The sequence below is a fragment of the Acanthaster planci genome, linkage group LG12 (assembly GCF_054643075.1).
Source record: "Acanthaster planci isolate LZ-2023a linkage group LG12, COTS_SCS, whole genome shotgun sequence".
Taxonomy (NCBI): Eukaryota; Metazoa; Echinodermata; class Asteroidea; order Valvatida; family Acanthasteridae; genus Acanthaster; species Acanthaster planci.
Genome location: NC_141788.1, coordinates 15443296 through 15460726, shown reverse-complemented (window position 1 = coordinate 15460726; position 17431 = coordinate 15443296). Strand labels below are relative to the sequence as shown.

Genomic DNA, 17431 nt, shown 5'->3' with positions numbered 1-17431 from the left:
TCCTATCGTTTGGGTTGCTAACGTTTGGCAAAAAATGCTACTTTTTGCTTACTTTCCGACCTTCGAACATGCGCGTTGAACGAGAGAAAACTTTTTTCAATCAGAAGAGGGTGCTGTTTGCACACGGCTTTGTGTTTACTTTGTACCAAATGCTTTCAAGGACTCCTGCAATGCCCAGTAAAGCTAGCTGTTGTCGGAAAAATTGATAAGGGCCCCCCAAAAAATACTTCTGGCTTCCGTTTACCCACCGACTCTTACTTTTTGGCACGACCATAACATTTTTATCAGCAAGTTAGAAAAACAAATTTACAAAATTAAACAAAATAGAAATTAATGCTGATGTCTTTTCTGTCTTCACAAAACATCTTTCAACAACCCTCTCTCATGTTAAAACGCTTGTTTTTATATATTTTCCTACTTCATTTGCAATTTTTGAAAAGAAACTTCTGTCATTTTCACGAGTTCCACTCATGTTTTGCTGTCGCAGTAGTGAAATTTTGTGTGCAAAGCTCAATGCATGAAAGTAAAGCTGTGCTGGTTCCTACCACGCTGTGGCCATGCAAAAGAACGCGAGATCGAAATGTGCTAACCAGTCTTTACGTTCCAGTCGCGAGTCGATCAAAACTACATCAGTGTCGTACACGCATGTAGCCATACAGCTGCAGGTCGAAAAAACATCGATGTTGCAAGAGGATTTCTTCAAGTTAATTCACAGAACTTGGTTTCTTGGTTATGTATTTCTTTTCTGTGTTTACGAGTTCCTGCCACATGGTTTATCACCTGTCTGGATGCATCATGTATGCTTACCACGCGATACACCGACATTGCTGGCTAGTTTGCCATCGTGATTACCTGACCAACTGTGTGTGATTGTCCATAATTCTTGTGATCTGTCAACTGCAGAAATTTTACTCATATCAAGACATGTTTTATAACTGTTTGAGACAATTTTTGAAAGCTTTCATCCCCATTCAGGCTATTACATCAGCACAAAAAATTGACCAAACAAAATTCTGACCTACCGATACTATTTTTGAGAGGCATGTACATGTAGTCAGAAGCAGAAGTGGCCTAAACAGTAGACGAGAATAGTGTGCACGTGTGGTATAGCTCTGTACCATGTGCTATGCTACACCAGCACTACAACCCACCAGTCTACTCTGTTCATGGCATTCACGGTCGCGTATCGCCCTGTCACGCGAGAATCACGTTTCAAAAACTCAAGTAAAAACACATCCACAACAACTCGGTTTTTGCGATCTTGTATTTATTATCGCAACAAGCATTATATATTTTGATCTAAGTTTTAACAGGTAGGCTTATTCTGAATTTTTCACCAGCCCACCGGGCAACAAGGCACCAAGTTTAGGTAGCCCGGAGCATTTTTCGCTAGAAGTTTTATGCCGGGCTGGTACTATTTCAAGGCCTGCGTCTGGTGTATTAGCTGTAGAGACTTTTTCAGCATGAGAATCAACATACATGCAAAAGCCGTGGCTTATATTCCAAAGCTTACGATACATTCATTGTACCTAGGGACATCCTTACATGCCCTAGGTTTCTCAAATCACCTGTTTTTCAAATCACCATCACATTGTCTTTGATATCATTATACCAGCAGTGGAGCAGTTTGGGAGGAATGCTGTTCCCCTGAATACCATGTATGCGGTGCCACCAGCTGTAAATGCAAGTGTAAGGAATGCTATCGTTGTCACTACCGCGTCAGAACAACCAATGAGTGGAACATGGTGGCAGATTCTACAAAAAAATTCTTCAACACCCTTACAGACAGTAAGTAGAGTCCATGTCAGCTCATTTTGAACTTGTTTTGTTTGTTTCTTGGATGCATTACTGGGTAAACAAATTCAGCATCCCTTCATTTTTATGCCTTGCTGGCATAGCTGAAGAGGCATGTGGCGTTTGCCTTGTCCTTCCATGTGTGAGTATGATCTGATGAACTGGTGCCTTGTGGAGGCCCAAGAGAGTAGGATAAAAGGTCTCCACAAGAAATTTGCTGTTTGTTTCTGTCCCTTTGTACATGTACATGTGTTGAGATGGGAGCATTGAGAGGAGCAACTGCTTGCATATTCTGAGTTGTAGTGATACCAAACCACTTGGCACAACACAAAACATCAGACTGAAATCAAATCACATTCATCGTGATGTGAGTCATGATATAGTAATACAGTCCTATTGATTCATTTATAAAGTGCAAATTCTTCACGTAACCTGAACAAATGAACAAATGGGAAGCATGGCTAATTTTGGGGAGCCTTGGCAAAAGCAGGGCACCTGCCAATATGGCGTCCAATTAGTCTACATGTAGCTTTTAACAGGTTGTTGTCAGCTGTTTTGGGGTAGGGATTTTTTTTTATGCTTACTTCTTTGGCCATAAATTTACAAAACAGTATTTTCTGCTTGTCAGCTTCATGAAGTTGGGTGTTGTTCAATGGATCCGAAATCGTGCATCTTTCCTGTTGTTTCTTAGGCAAGTTGCATCCCCCAAGCCAGCTAAGCGTTTCCAACCATTCCGACTCCAGGCTCCTCCTGTCTTGGCGTCCTCCAGATGAGCTCTCCGACCCAGAGGACATTACCTACATCGTAGAGTACAGGTGGGAAGGTACCCAAGCCAATGAAAGCTGGTATAAGAAGCAGGTACGGGTGAATTGCATTGCATTTGTGTGGTGAATTGAGCTGGAAATCCCACCATGGGAAGTTGTGGTGAATCTTGTACTTTTGCCCTGCCAGACGTGTATCATAACACTGTATACTCGGTGTTTGCACCTGAAGGTTTGTGGAAAAAAACACAAGTGTACCCAGGTGAGATTCGAATCCACGACCTCCTGCTTACTGGTGCATATGTCTTAACTACTCGACCACCGAGCTTGCCGGTGTCGGCTTGCTGGTTCGACTCAGACGTAGCAGCGGTTAACGAGAACAACTATTTCTAAGGATGGATATACACCAAGGAGATGTTAATCAATCTTGGACTTTTGCCCTGCTCGATGTGTACCATAGACATCTGCACTAGCAGGAGGTTGTGGGTTCGAGTCCCACCCAAGTACGCTTGTGGTTTTTTCACAAGCCTATGGGAGCAAACACTGAGTATACAATGTTATGACGCATGTTGGGCAGGGCAAAAGTCCAAGATTGATTAACATCTCCCCGGCGTAAATCCATCCTTGGAAATACAAGTTGTCATCTCCCATCACCTGCCCATTGCCTTATTTTATATTTAAACAAAATTTGCCCGTCAGTACAAACCCAACTGGCATGCCTGTCTCCCAAAATGTCTTAACAGCATACTGTGAATGGTTTGTTAACCTCAATTCTGTGTATTAACAAGACCGAGGAAGGAACAGTGAAGTACACTCTCGTGGGTTTGGGTCATCCATACGGCTTGTACAAAGTCAGAGTGAAGGCGCAACGTGCCAATCTTAGTCCAACCATTGAAAGCAACTATTCAGAAGTGGCCGAAGGGCGTACCACTGAAGGAGGTAAGACCACCATTCACTCGCAGTGCTTTGTTATACTGTGGAAGGGGGAACCAGGACAGGGGATTGTCTGTCATCCACGTCTGAAATTTTAGGAACCACATCTGATTAATGCCATTTGCAGCAGAAATGCGTTGATTTGCTTCAGCTGACCTGTCAGACCAGACTGGGTCCTGCACTGAGTGGAGTTGATTGTCTTTGGAACCGTAGCTGGCCACCCACTACATGGAAGTCAACCTGAATCTTTATTACATTATCTTTTTTCAAATGCTTACAGTTTGAGAGAAACACATATAGCAAGTACATGGAACTTTACACCAAAAGAAGTGAGGAGCGACTCTAACCTACATGTACATGTAATCATAGGGACACCTGTACAGGCCATTCTATGACATTTGTTTCCGTCCAAATTAGGCACTCGCAATTACATGTACATGTACATTGCAAGTAATTTAAAGTAATAGTGCCCAGTCGGGCACTTTGCTGAAAATATGTGACTCTTTAGAATGCCTTCAGTTGTAATCCCTGAAAAGTTCCTTTTTGTATTTTGCACAGAGGTACATGCATGTAATGAAATTTGTGGGCTGGTGTAATTAGGTCACTTTTGTACATCAGTGTCCCCCTCGGGCCTGTGGGTGACCACTGACCAGAGGTCAGTCAAATTAGCCGAAATGGGAACTTCTTATCAAAGTCCCTCTGGGTGTTTGGATGTGCAGTCATGACCTCATTGACATACCATTTGTATATACTGTGTCACATCCTCGGTAGTGTCGGCTTTTCAGAATGTTCCTACAAACTTAAGAAGGAGCGAGGGGAAAAAAATACACATGTATGAGTAGCAGGTACATGTACATGATCTTCTTTGCCAACTTGGGTTTTTTGGGGTTTGTTATGATTTTTTTGCTTGTACTTTTCATATTTTTAAAATTAACATTCTTGGTTTTCTTCAAAGTCCCTCGAGATCTGCCAAAAAATTTCAGATGCGTCGACAAACCGAATCCTAACAGCAACAGGAGGCAAGTGCAGCTCTCTTGGAAGGTGGGTCATTGGAAATCTTACCAAAAAAAGAAGATACCCCAGCCTTGGATGGAAGTGGAACATTTCCAACTGAATCGAAAACTGTTCAATTACTTTTTTGTTTTTGTTTTGGCTGTGTTTGTGGCGTGTTTTATTTTTTGATAATATCTTAGCAAATTTAAATCTTTGATACCAAATGGTTGATACCATTGGAGCAATAGCGTAACATTTTCCCATTTGGCACAGTACGTGTTGTACTTGTGGTTTGGGCCAATGAATGCCTTCATTTTTTAGCTTATATCAAGTAATGTAATTTCCGAATGGCTAAAATTTTCTTGTGTTTTTCTTGCTTTGGTACAAAAATGCCTGTATTTGTAACCTACTCTGTAAAAATGAGTCACAAGTCTCTGTGGCTACCTTTGATTTTTACTTGGTCCTATGAGGAATTTGAGCTCTTTGTTTTGATGTGTCACTCAGTTTGGTACACAATGTTACATAAAAATGGACTTATGTACAGTAGATATTAAAATGTTGAAGATTCCTATTGCTTTAAACACTGTGCAAGATTCTTTCAAAGGCCTTCATCTCCAAAGTGGCTTTAGTGACATGACTCTTTTTCACAGAGAGGGTCACAGTTAATTATTGAGGTGGGTTTTCCATTTGGGTATGTTTTGGGAGTGGGTGAGGGGTTTTGTGGTCAATCGCATTAAGAAACGCTGCATTTCTTTATATTGGCCCTGCAAATTAAATACATGTAACAGCAGACATGCTATGATTTGGATACCACAGCCCCTGTCAAATGAGTTCAAACTAAATGGGGAGTTGCTCGGATACCTCATCTCATACACCAGCAGGGATGGAGGCAAGCCGACGACACTGAGTGTAGGCGTGAATGTCACCAACTACACAGTCTATGGTGAGCTGATGTGGGGTACTAGACTTAACCCTTACCTTCCCCAACCAGCCAAACTCCAACACTGGGGTCTGTTAGAATCAGTTAGGATGAGTACTTCACTAGTAAACTGACTGTGTTTTGCGTGGGATTAGGCATACCGCAAATAAAGCAGAGTCTAGCTGTTTATGTGCACAGTTTACTATTCGGTGTTGGAATTTCAAAGGATGAGGAAGGTTGCTAGTAAGTTGCTCTAAGAAGTTAGGGCTAATGTGCCTCCTGCTTAAAGCTTACAATCCTACCTGTGGCAGATCCAAAGGATGGAGACAAGCCTCATATTCCAAAGTGCTTCTGTGTTTGCCTTTAGAAAGCATTCTAGGCTCTGTTCACACTGCAGTGGTAGGCATCCTCACATTTGGAGGAATGCCAAGGGGATGTTTTCTGATATGGGTCTTTCCAGTGGGGCACTACACTGTGAAAGGGGGTTGTTTAGTAAACTGCCTGGCCACAGAGTTAGGTGTTTGTTTTTCTTTTTGAGTCTTTGCTGATCAGATGATTCATCTTCCCTTGCACGGTGTGCATTGCTTTTTTGTTACTGGAAACAGTTACTCATACATTGAAAAACAATGCAACCGAGAATTGCAGTTACAGGCAGTATTGCATCATGAAATGAAATACGATGCATTTTTCAGTTGTGGTTGATAAATGACACTGATTGAATAAAGTAACTACAGGTAAGTGAACCTTCCAGGGCTCGCGAAGTTTTTAAAAATGTAGTTGCCCTTCGGGCACGGGAGTCTACGTGCGTAACAGATTTGTACGTGATGTAATGGGTTCGCCAACTTTGTGGCGTGGGGGATTTGTGGTCGATGGCTCGCTGAGCACCAAAGTCAAGTCAAAATTTATGCAGGCAATCCATGTTGATGCACTGATATTCTAATATATAAACAAATCCCCTTTAAAATTAGATTTTCTTTACTAGAAAATATGCTTATTACAATGGTTTTGGCAGAGAAATGGGTTTACGCTTGACTACGTTTTATGTGTAAAGAAAATTTTGAAGTGATCCAGAACTAGGAAAAGTGTCGTCGTCACTTTTGTCGATCTTGTAAGACAAATTCAAAGCTCAAAATTTGAAAATGTACATGTACAAGGTAGACCTCTGCCCCCATTTCATTGGAATTTGATGATAATTGAGCTGTAATATGACTGAATATAGTTTTAGCGATCCGGAACAAGGAAAACGACTGAATGCAGACACCTTTGGTTCATGCCAATGATTTGACCGTACGTACCATGGTGCACCTACCCAAACATGTACAGTCATTCAACATCAAGGTTAGGATGTCGCTCTGTTTTTTGCAGTCTTTTTTTGCGATCTTTTTTCAGTGCACGGTGCTGAAATGTCCAAAACCCCGGGCAAAAAAATGTGTTGCCGAAAACAGGTGCTTGCCCACCAGGCTGGCAGCCTGGAACATTTGGTCGCCCAACAAAATAGTTTGGTTTCCTGGGACGTCGGACTACCGATTCTGCGAGCCCTGCCTTCATTACACAATGTGGGCATTGCATGCAGCACATAGTTTAATGCTGTGAAACCAGGGGGCCCAATTAAGTCTGCTGTTGGTGCCACGCTTTTGTGTGTCATTGGTTCTACTCCATTCTAGGCACTACTACCAATTCCACAGTGCTGGTAAGCGCTGCAGCCAGGTGTTTCATGTTGATGCATGGCTGCCGCACAATGGGTACTAGATTGTTTTCAGCTCTTCCAACCGGTACATGAATATTGAAACTTAAAGAGAGAAGCAAACTGTGGTATCTGTTCTGGCTCTAGAGTGTTTGAAGGTCCCCGATTTCTTTCATGGGCCTCAAGCATTAGATGGGGTAATCCAGCCATGAGCAAAACCAATCCATCAGCTACAACTAGAAATCATTTGTCACTGAGGTGGTGCCACGCTCATCAACCCATTGTGTCTGTTTGGTAACTTGAAGGTGAGCATGCATTTGAGCAAGCTGGAAATGTGGCAGTTGTTAAAGTGGCGCAGAGTCCTTTTTTTTCAATCTCCTTTAAGAGTGACTACACCATGTATTTGCATGCATCACTGACCAGTAGCATTCATTAGTGTTGTAGTCAAGTACTTTACGAGCATCAAGTATTTTTAGCCAACTATTGAACTGATTAGGACTAGGGAGTAATGCTGGAGTACATGAGCCTTTGTTGGTACATGCACAGGGGTAAGACTTCAGACACTCCGGTTTTGTAAAAGTGAAGTTTTAAAGAGAAAAATACTTGAACAGTACTCAGCCAAGTACTTATCAAGTTCATTTGTCATAAAAACTTAATTTTTTGAAATAGTGATGTTCTGAAGTCATCATCTTATTTTGTAATCTTACTTTTGTGCATCTACCAGTACCATCTAATGTCCATGGACTCCAGCTTTATTCCCACCCAGCCAGCTCAATATTTGGCAGAGAGCTTGGTACTCGACGAGTACTCGGGTACAACACTGGCACTCACAGACTGATAATACATTACTCAGTGCTGGTCGCATCGTTTCATTGGTTTCAATGCTGAGTTGTTTCAGTTGCTGTGTCCCACCACCCTTACAGAGCAGAGATGTTGGTGTTTAATTGTGACAGGGGAATTAGTCTACAGGCTGCATGTCTCATAAAAAAAATCATATTTGCCCACAGACCTGCAAAAAGACCAGTACTACTACTTCCACGTACAGGCACGCAACTCCATGGGAACATCTGTAAAGAAGTCATCGTGCAATAGAATCAACGCCGTAACGCGTGAGTTAAAACTTGAGGGAGGAGACAGATAATCTTTCCATAACACATAAGGGCAGACAGGACAGAGTCCAGTTAAAAGCCTCTAACCACTTCTTACTGAATAGGTCTGAGGCGATCAAGGACCAGTAGTCAACTACTGGTTTTTTTTTGTGATGTACCTAGCATGTGTGCAGTGAAGTTGAAGTGCGTGTGACTTCAGTCAACCATCATTTAGACTTTTAAGGAGAAGTAGTGGAAGTAGGATGGGCAAAATAACAAGGATAGAAAAAAGTGACCAGTGACATACTTGCTAGTACATTTCCTGCCTTTACTTCTTTTTTTTTCTTCATATACTTGTGCTATTAAAACCAGCTGTTACAGCCAGCGATGTGACCGACCTTGGTAGGTTGCTCATTCATAGTGGACTAGACTAGTCCAGCTGTCTTCAAATAGCATGCACCTGATCAGAGTTGGTGGAGTTACGGTTAACTCTGGTCCTTGATCGGACTTGCCCATGCAAGGATATGCCGTCACCACGCAGTGTTACAGCTGCCGAGCTCTACCTGAGCTCAATCCTGCAAAGACTTCTGGAACATCCCGGTGGATGTCAAAAGATGTGGAACGGCCGGGGCTAATTCGTCCATTGGCTGTCACATGGCTGATCCATCTTTTTTCCCTCCCTTTTTAGCTGAGCCAATTTCTGTTGGACTTGTAGTTGGTGTGTGTTCTGCCTTCCTCATGGCCGTTGTGCTTGTGGTGATCATCTTCTGTCGTATCAAGAAGTCGATTCGCAAATTTCCAGCTATCAGGCCCCCATCACTGCTTCGGGTGAGCACACATTTGTCTTACACAGTTTAATTAAGCAGTCATCAAACCAAAGATGAGCTTGATAGGTGTGTACGACTGAGCACTAGCACTCTTGTGCAAGTCCGACTTCGGCCCCTCAATCTTACCTATACTAGATTCATTAGTGTGCCGATGTCTGCTAACAGTAAAGTGCCCATATTTTTGTTCAGACCTTCATGATCTGTTGCATACATTATACCAGGGGCTGGTTGCCACCCACTCCAAGAAATGCCAAGTGCCAATAGTGCCAGTTGTTTGATAAGCAACTGGGTTTCATTTGTGTGAAAACATTGATTGCATTTTTTTCCAAACAATGGAAAGCGACAGATGGTGGAATTTCCCATGTGAGTTTTGGCTCCTTGCAGATTGTTGCTGTGTCCCCTTTTTAGGTATATATTTTAAAGAAAAGAGACTTCCAAAAGAAAATGTCAAAAGTATTTGTCCAATTATTGCTTCACAGGCTGAGAATGATTACTTATCAGAAAACAGAAATCATATCATGGTCAGGGAACCGGAAGAGTTTGATGACCTCATCCCCTGTCAGCTGTTTGTCGATCTTGGACCAAAGGAGAAGGACATGGTTGACATCGACATCATAACCGATGGCTTTGACATTGGTGACAAGCCACGGGGCACTGTTGACTTGCAAAATGACGTCACCAACTTTGACGACCACCCATTGCTGAGCTTCAAGGGTGACCCAATGCTCAGTGATGCACCCCTGGCTTCAGAGCCTCTCCTGCCCAGCCCCAGGCGAGAGGAGGACCCATCGTCCGGGGAGGAGTATAATGGGGCTGGGCCAAGCAGCCCAGTCAGTGTGGGGAGCGGGGGAAGCTACCTGCACATCCGGGATGATGATGAACTGACCTACTCCTGCATGACCAAAGACGGTCTGTCCCCAGTTCAAAAGGAGGACATCGAAGGTCAGAGGGTCAGGGGTGAAAGTTCACAAGCATCAGCCCCAAGACCCCAAGTGGATGGACTGCCCCTACTGCTTTGGAGGCAAGAAAGCTCAAACCCCGACGATGATTATCCAGGGGATGGAGATGCCATTGATTCATATTTGCAGATGTCGAGATCTGTACCTCCTTGTACAGGACCGAGACCTGTGAGGGAAGATCCTGGAAGAGACAGAGCCTCCTCCCAGGGAGCAGAGCTCTCAAAGGCACCTTCAAAAGGTGCCAAGGGCAAGGAACGGGGAGACTCGGCAGGGGCCAGTTGTGTCAACGATGGCACCGTATTGGACTATGTCCAGCAAGGGTTCGTTCCTGGGGCAGCAGCTTCTAGTGACAGAATGTACAGCCCTTCTGAGAGTCCTGCCGATGCCTACAGTCAGATGGGACTGCGTGGAGGGGCCAGAGCCACTGCCGCACTGTGCGACAGCACGGGAAGCAGTAGTCAGGACTCAGCTGGCCCCTCTCAGAGTCAGGCCAGACAGGAGACAGGAGGGGCTGAGGCAACAAGAGGACAAGGGAGCAGGTCAGAGGAGGATGTAAATGGGGCAGGAATTGATTCTTATGTCCAGAGTGCCTTTGATCGGCCACATGTGAGGGCATCACAGGAACCTTCGCAATGTACTGTGGACTCATCAAATTCCCCACGAGACAGAGCCTCATTGGTGTCCCTTGGAGCCACAGCACCTTGTGCACCGCCAGTCTCTGAAACCACACCTACCAACAAGCCCCCAGGAGCCACAAATATTGCCAGGACTCAAAGTGGAGATGCCCTCTCTGACGACAGTGAAGAAGGGGCACTGAACTATGTGAGGGTCGGTTTAGACTCTGACGGTATTGATGTGGAAAGCATGAATGGAGTTGAGCCGGCCAATGTGAATGGATATGTCGTCCAGGGAATGTTACCCAACATGTCAGTTCCTCCGATGGCTCGAAACGTTGCAGGTGAGGCAATGCACAGTGCTGCACCTTCTGGCTATGTCGATCAAGCACAGCTATCGAATCTCTCCCCACCACCCTCTGCGCAGCCTGCTACACACAGCGACCACATCCACATGAACGGAACAGTGGGCGGCAGCAGTGGTGGTGGCTACATAACAGCGGCACAAATGAGCAACATTGCGCCAATGGATCCTGAAGTGGCCTTTGCAGAGGAAAGCCCCTCGAACAACAACAACAACAACCGTGGACAGGAGAATGTTGTAGCTGAACCCTTAGTGCTACAGAATGAATCTAGGCTTGAAACTGACAACCTGGCGAATGTGACACAGCAAGAAGCCACAGGGTTGCTTTCTGGGAATCTGGGCGTTGTCCCCAGCACCGCCATCACCGATGATGGGGTAGTGCCCAATGGGCCAGTTGGTCCTGGTAGTTACGTGACCACTGACCAACTTACCAATCTTCCCCTCCGAAGTCCACAACCAAACTGCCATGCGAACAGAGATGCTGGAAAATAGTATACATGTACAAGTATTGACAGCTTTATTTCATCTCCATGGGTCACCGTTTTACGCCCCATGAGGTAAAGAAGTCAGTATTTGTTTTATAACGCCTCATATACAGGTGCTGCTTGATCTTAGCAATGACTAATTAATTTAGCCTTCACATAATTAAATGAAATACCATTTGAATATTTGTTTAATATTCACCAGCAATTTTCCAAACTATCTCTGCACAGAATGTTTGAAACTAGCTCTTTATTATCAGACTTGGAAAGATGCACAACATGCTCATCTGTATGTAATACACAAAAGCTTTTGCTGTTCGTAGAGTATTTTGGTTATTACAAGTATGGTTCTTTTGGCCATGCACAACAATATAGTGAATACCATGTGACTAGTTCTTAGCCAATAAAGATGCAGTCTGTGAGTGAGATGTTATAACAAGGACCAAGTGTGGTATCACGATTAAGGCACTAGAGTACCTGGCCATCTTATCGTAAATGATTGTAAATATGTATCCAGAGAAACTGAATGACAGTGCAAGAATTTTGAGGGAGTTTTAGACTCGTTTGTTGGACCAATTCCTGTTTTTATCATGTAATCAGATAGGATAAAATCTTTTGAACCAGAAATGTGATGTTACAGTACAGACAATTTTAAGAACCAGGGCATCATTTTGCTTGAGTAGTACCATCCCAGTAGCAAGTAGTGCTGAGGATGAACATTGTTACAAACTTGACATTTTATTGGCATTCAAAACTGTTCAAATTATATTCTCATGTCCGATGTACATATTTGTATAAAATTATTGGCATTTCATTTTTGGCTTCTGTTATTCTCAAGGGCGGATGTGGGGTCAATGGGGTCATGGTACTCCCACATTAAAGAAGCAAACAATTGTTTTTTTGAAGTGAAAGGCAATTTTGTGATTTCCTGTCCCCTCCTTCAGAAGCATATACAAAGCACCAAATGTAGCCTCAACCTGTAGAAAGGCCATGAAAGGTTGCAGAAAAAATGAGAATTTTGGGGCTCTTATCCCCAATAAAATTCCCCCCCCCCCCAAAAAAAAATGGTTTGGATCCACTTGGCTCTTCTACCTGTTTTGTAATGTTCGGTCAGACTCTATGTACATGTATTTTGTATCCCTCAGTACGGAAAAAGCAATTGCCACACAAACTGTATCTTTAATGCTGTGTATATGTGATTGTAATGATAGATATGACGAGAATCCCAGCCTTCAACATTACTTTTGAGCTTTGGATGTATAAAGTTGGCTTCATATGTGTTTATTGAAGACATTAACGAAATGCTCGCTCTCATTGGGGTTTTTTAATTAAGGAGTTCTTAATTTGTGTGCACAACGTGTTTCCAACTTCGACGACCTGTCCCCCACTTTTTCCCTATATCCTGGTCAAACGAATCTCTATCTATCCTACTTCGGACAATAGAATTTTGCCTCTAGTACATGAAGACTTTGAAATGTTTCTCTGATTGCAAAACGTCTTCCTGGTGGTTAAGTAATTACCATAACGTGTCTCACAGTTGTACATTTATTAATATACATGTATTTAGCCTTTGTATATATTGGAGGAGTTTATTCTAGAAGCTTTTATTGTACACTAAGCTACAGTGGAACCGTGCCAAAACTATCGTCCTGATTCTGAGAAATGTTTGCCATAGGCCTACTGCTATTTGGAAAACGATTAGCAGTATTGTCAACATTTCTTTATTCGAATGAGAGGAATGTGTGGTTTGACACAACGTTTTGTTGTCATTAGCAAGAAATGCTCCCTTGTACGCTGGGGATCTGCCCTGTATTGTTGTTTTCAAGTTCATTTCCTCATAGATATTCACATCTGAATCAGCTGCCCAAAATAGAGTACGGAGTTCTGAGTTTTGATTACTCTCCAATGATACAGTCAACTCTCGTTATAACAAACGTGCATTGGCTAGAAAAAAATTACCTTGTGATAACCATGACTTTGTTATCAAAGGCGAAGAAAAACAAAGAAAAACATTATTCAAAATATTCAGCTGCTCAAAATTTACTCTTTGACACTGTTTTCTTATAACGGTGCTCTTTATATCGAGAGTCAACTGTGTATGTATGTTTATTTTACAAGTAATTATCGATAATGTTTATTTTTGACCATTGTTGATGGCACGTGTAACTGAATTTACTCTCCTGTTACGGTCATGAATATTTTATTGCGAATGTATACGACTACCTCTGTCCGTAATTTTGCACCTCGTAAGTTGCAGGGGGATTTTTTCGTTATCGACTTATGATCGTGTCACATTGCCATGGAAACAACCTATCCTTTTCACCTAGGCCAGTAGCTAGCGTCTACAGGCTGTTGTCTAGTCCGCGAGCGGCGGCGTCTCTTGGAGCTGTTCCAGGCCCTTTCTGTCTCTGATCTTCGAAGCCCTTCTGGTCGCCACACTGCCACTTCGACATTTATGCCTCAAAGCTGACGTAAAGGGCCTGGATTCTTACGGGAACCTAATGGGGAGCGGTGCTTTTGTACATGAAGAGCAAGTGAATAGTTGCCGTGAAGTGGAAGATTGATCATCACGTTCATGATCCTCTGTGAACCCTCTGTTTTTTCCTGAGGAGCAAGAAATCAGATGTGTACGAGCTCGCCAATACGCGAATCTTAGCAGTGTTTGAGGACGGTATGTCGGGCTCGGCGTTACACAATTTTGAAGAATTACACTATTAACGCCTGGCGCCATCGGGCTACGAATTCCGTGAAACGCGTGTATTCGGGGGTGTAAGGCCTGGGAGGCGAATTAGGGACTGTTGTGTGGGTTATCTGCTTTGGTTAAGCATTACTTAAATGACATGTATTTGCATGAACGTAAATAAAAACTATACTTGCAGCACAAACAGTATAAAACGCTTGCTTTCTCTCGCTGTTGAAAGGTTATTCATGATTAAACTATGTCTGTGACGTCACTACTTTATTCAAAGTGTAGATTATTTTTACGAATCTACGGCAAACTGTAGATTCGTAAGCTACGAATCTATAGTTATTGTTGCCAACAATAATTATAGATTCGCAAGACAATAACTGGAGATTCGTCACGAATCAACAGTTAATGTCTTACAAATCTACAGTTTTCAAAATGTATTTTTGCGTTGGGGAGATGTTAATCTATATAAAGGGTTTTGCCCTTACCCAACGTATATATTAATAAACACTGTATGCTTGACTATTGTCAAGACGAGCACTGAGCATACAGTGTTTATTAATATAGACCCAAGCACATCAAGACGGCTCTCCAACTCAATGGATACAAACACGTCAACCTCTCCAAACCCACCAACGGGACGATATGGTTTCCTATACCCGAAGTCCCCCTGCCACCTCCGGCGTTAGGGTCCCCTTTACCCGAAGCCCCCAAGTCCCCCATTTCCACATTATGTTTGCCTTTCCTGGGCCCCGCATCACACCAACTCCGCAGGATCCTTCAGGCAGCCGACATCCGGGTCATTCACTCAGCGCCCAACAAACTACAGAACCTGCTTCATACCCACAAGGACAAACAAACACCCAGCAGTCGCCCCGGTGTCTACCGCATTCCCTGTGAATGCGACCCAGTATACATCGGGGAGACCGGCAGGAACCTCCACACCAGACTTCAAGAACATCGAGCACACGGCCGCAGAGGAGACTACGAGAAATCAGCAATCGTCAAACATGCACACACATCAGACCACCGCATCGAATGGGACAACGCAGAACTCATCGCCCCCATCAAGCGTTGGCACCCAAGAATCTGGGAGGCAATCGAAATCTTCCGGCACAACACCGTCCCACAAGACATCGGATTCAAGCTGAGCGACATCTGGCGCCCACTGCTAGCACCCAAGACCACCACCACCACCACACGGGCAGTAGGGTCCTCTATACCTGAAACCCAGGCCCCCCTCATCCCCTGGTGTTTGGGTCCTCTCTACCCGAAGCCAACCCATCCCCAGTTTCCCGCCTAAACTAGTTTCCCGCCCAAATCTGCATCCTTAATCCTCCACTGGATCCAACACCTGCATGCTCCAGTGCACCCTCAGCAAGCCACCAAGCCACATCACGTTTCACCGACTCCAGACAACCTTTATTACACGGCATCCACTCGAGTCAGCACACATTCTCCTGAGGACGGCCAGAGCATACTGGCCTAAACGTCGAGTTTAACACTCACCGATTCTTCTCAGAACCACACCTCTTCCCAAAAGAGAATTTTACATGGCGTACCCGCAAACCTACATCCTATGTACTTCCGCCATGCAAAGCTTCAAATCTTACTTGTATACGTTTGCCTTTCTCCATAGAAAATTGACAAAGGTTAGTATCCCTCGTGTTTTCAAGATCAATGCTTTGAAAAGAAACATTTTCAACTAGGATTTGAATTTTCTCTTCACCTTTCAATAAGGAATTAACTTGATGTCTTTTGGCTGCTTCTCTTTGTCTAGGTTTTGTACACTCTTTTGTTATAATGTTGGATTATAGCTTAATTGAAACGACACATCTTCTAGTTGTTCCAAGATCATACCGGTCCTGAGGTGACAGATCTGTCAGAATCGCTTCTCCCCGAGGACACAATAATCTTGCTTGAAGAGTTAGCCCATAGATTTTCTTGTATTGCTAATATTTGTAGCGCTATAATAGATTTTAGGAGAAAATTTACGCTTTATAAAAACTCTAAAGTGTTATTATTTAACTCCAAAATTGGCATTGTAATTTGAATCCAAAGTTGCACATTCTCCAAGTGAATAGCAACCTGTAGTGAGGGGCATTTTGGAATGATTCATAAGAACATGTAAGTATTAGTGAAGCTCATTTTGAGTGGATTGTAAAGTGGTTCTAAAAGTGGTAACCATACTTTCACGAGGTTGATATAGCATTCTTCAATTTCATAGAGTCCTGTGGCGGTTTTAGTCCGGAAGGTTTCGCTGCAATGACACACGTATAATAATGAATCCAAGGCGCAAGATGAAGAGAATACAGGTATATATCCAGCACGGAGTGTCGACTGCACAAATACTCTCATGAAGTTGATATAGCATTCCTTAGTTTCATAGAGGCCTGTGGTGGTTAGTCCGATTGGTTTGGCTGCAATATGTGACAAACGTGTAACAATGACTCCGAGGCCCAAAAGGGAGGGCAGCGAGTAGGGCTATATATCCAGCACTGATGCTACGGTGTTGACTGCACCAATACTCTCGATATTTGACTCGGCCCAAACCCGTGCACGTTAATGAATGGAGCAAAGGTGTGCACTCAGGCGTAGGGTAACAGCAAGAGTGTCATAGACTCGAGACTCCACGTTCGTATAACAATGGGAAATAGGTTAAGTCAGAGAATAGACTCGGAACTGTAATTCATGCCTTAACTTAATTTTGATAGGCCGCGTTACCCTGGATGTTACACAGACAAATAATGCCGAAATGTTCGCGTTGTCGTAATAGGTTGTCTTGAAAACCAATGCAGCTTGGAGCATTTATCTTAAGCAGGAACACTAACTTATGCAACTTGAGCCTGGACCTTACCAATTTCAGGCTATTCTCAATTCCTGTTCCTACCAATTCTTAGTCATGTTGATTTTATTGCTAAGAAAATCTCTAAAAACATTGGACTTCTTAGACGCTCTGCTAAACCTTACCTCCCTACTCCGACATTTAAAATGCTCAGTTCCACCATGATCTTGCCATTGTTTGATTACTGCAGCGTTGTGTGGTCTAGTTGTTCTAGCAATAGTGAGAGACTTGTCAAACTTCACAATAGACTTACCAGGTTGATTCTAAATGCCCATCTAAGAACACATATTGCTGATTTACACGAGGCGCTCTCATGGATTCCGATTTACCAACGCTGGCAAAATACTAGAATGTGTGAGGTTTATAAATGTCTTAACTAACTGCACTTTACCTCAGCTCTCGTTTCACGCCCCCAACTCATTCATTTGGTACTCGTGCGATCTCCAATGGTTCATTATCTTTGTCCTTCCAGCCCAAGA

The 17431-nt window shown here is 43.4% G+C and overlaps 1 protein-coding gene across 4 annotated transcripts in view; it reads left to right on the top strand.

Moving 5' to 3' along the window:
• Nucleotides 1–14313, top strand: part of LOC147797184 (uncharacterized) — a 37995-nt gene extending 23682 nt beyond the window's left edge. For 2 of the 4 annotated variants that reach the window (XM_087143886.1, XM_087143885.1), the window contains 8 exons: nucleotides 1616–1788; nucleotides 2486–2652; nucleotides 3344–3494; nucleotides 4444–4529; nucleotides 5298–5424; nucleotides 8092–8193; nucleotides 8861–9000; nucleotides 9479–14313. In XM_087143886.1, coding sequence (XP_087000012.1) covers nucleotides 1616–1788; nucleotides 2486–2652; nucleotides 3344–3494; nucleotides 4444–4529; nucleotides 5298–5424; nucleotides 8092–8193; nucleotides 8861–9000; nucleotides 9479–11428 — 2896 coding nt within the window. In that variant the 3' untranslated portion in view covers nucleotides 11429–14313. Of the gene's footprint in view, nucleotides 1–1111; nucleotides 1225–1615; nucleotides 1789–2485; nucleotides 2653–3343; nucleotides 3495–4443; nucleotides 4530–5297; nucleotides 5425–8091; nucleotides 8194–8860; nucleotides 9001–9478 lie in introns of those variants that run through there. The other 2 variants (XM_087143887.1, XM_087143884.1) reach the window with 2 other exon arrangements.
• The last annotated feature ends 3118 nt before the right edge of the window (nucleotides 14314–17431 follow it).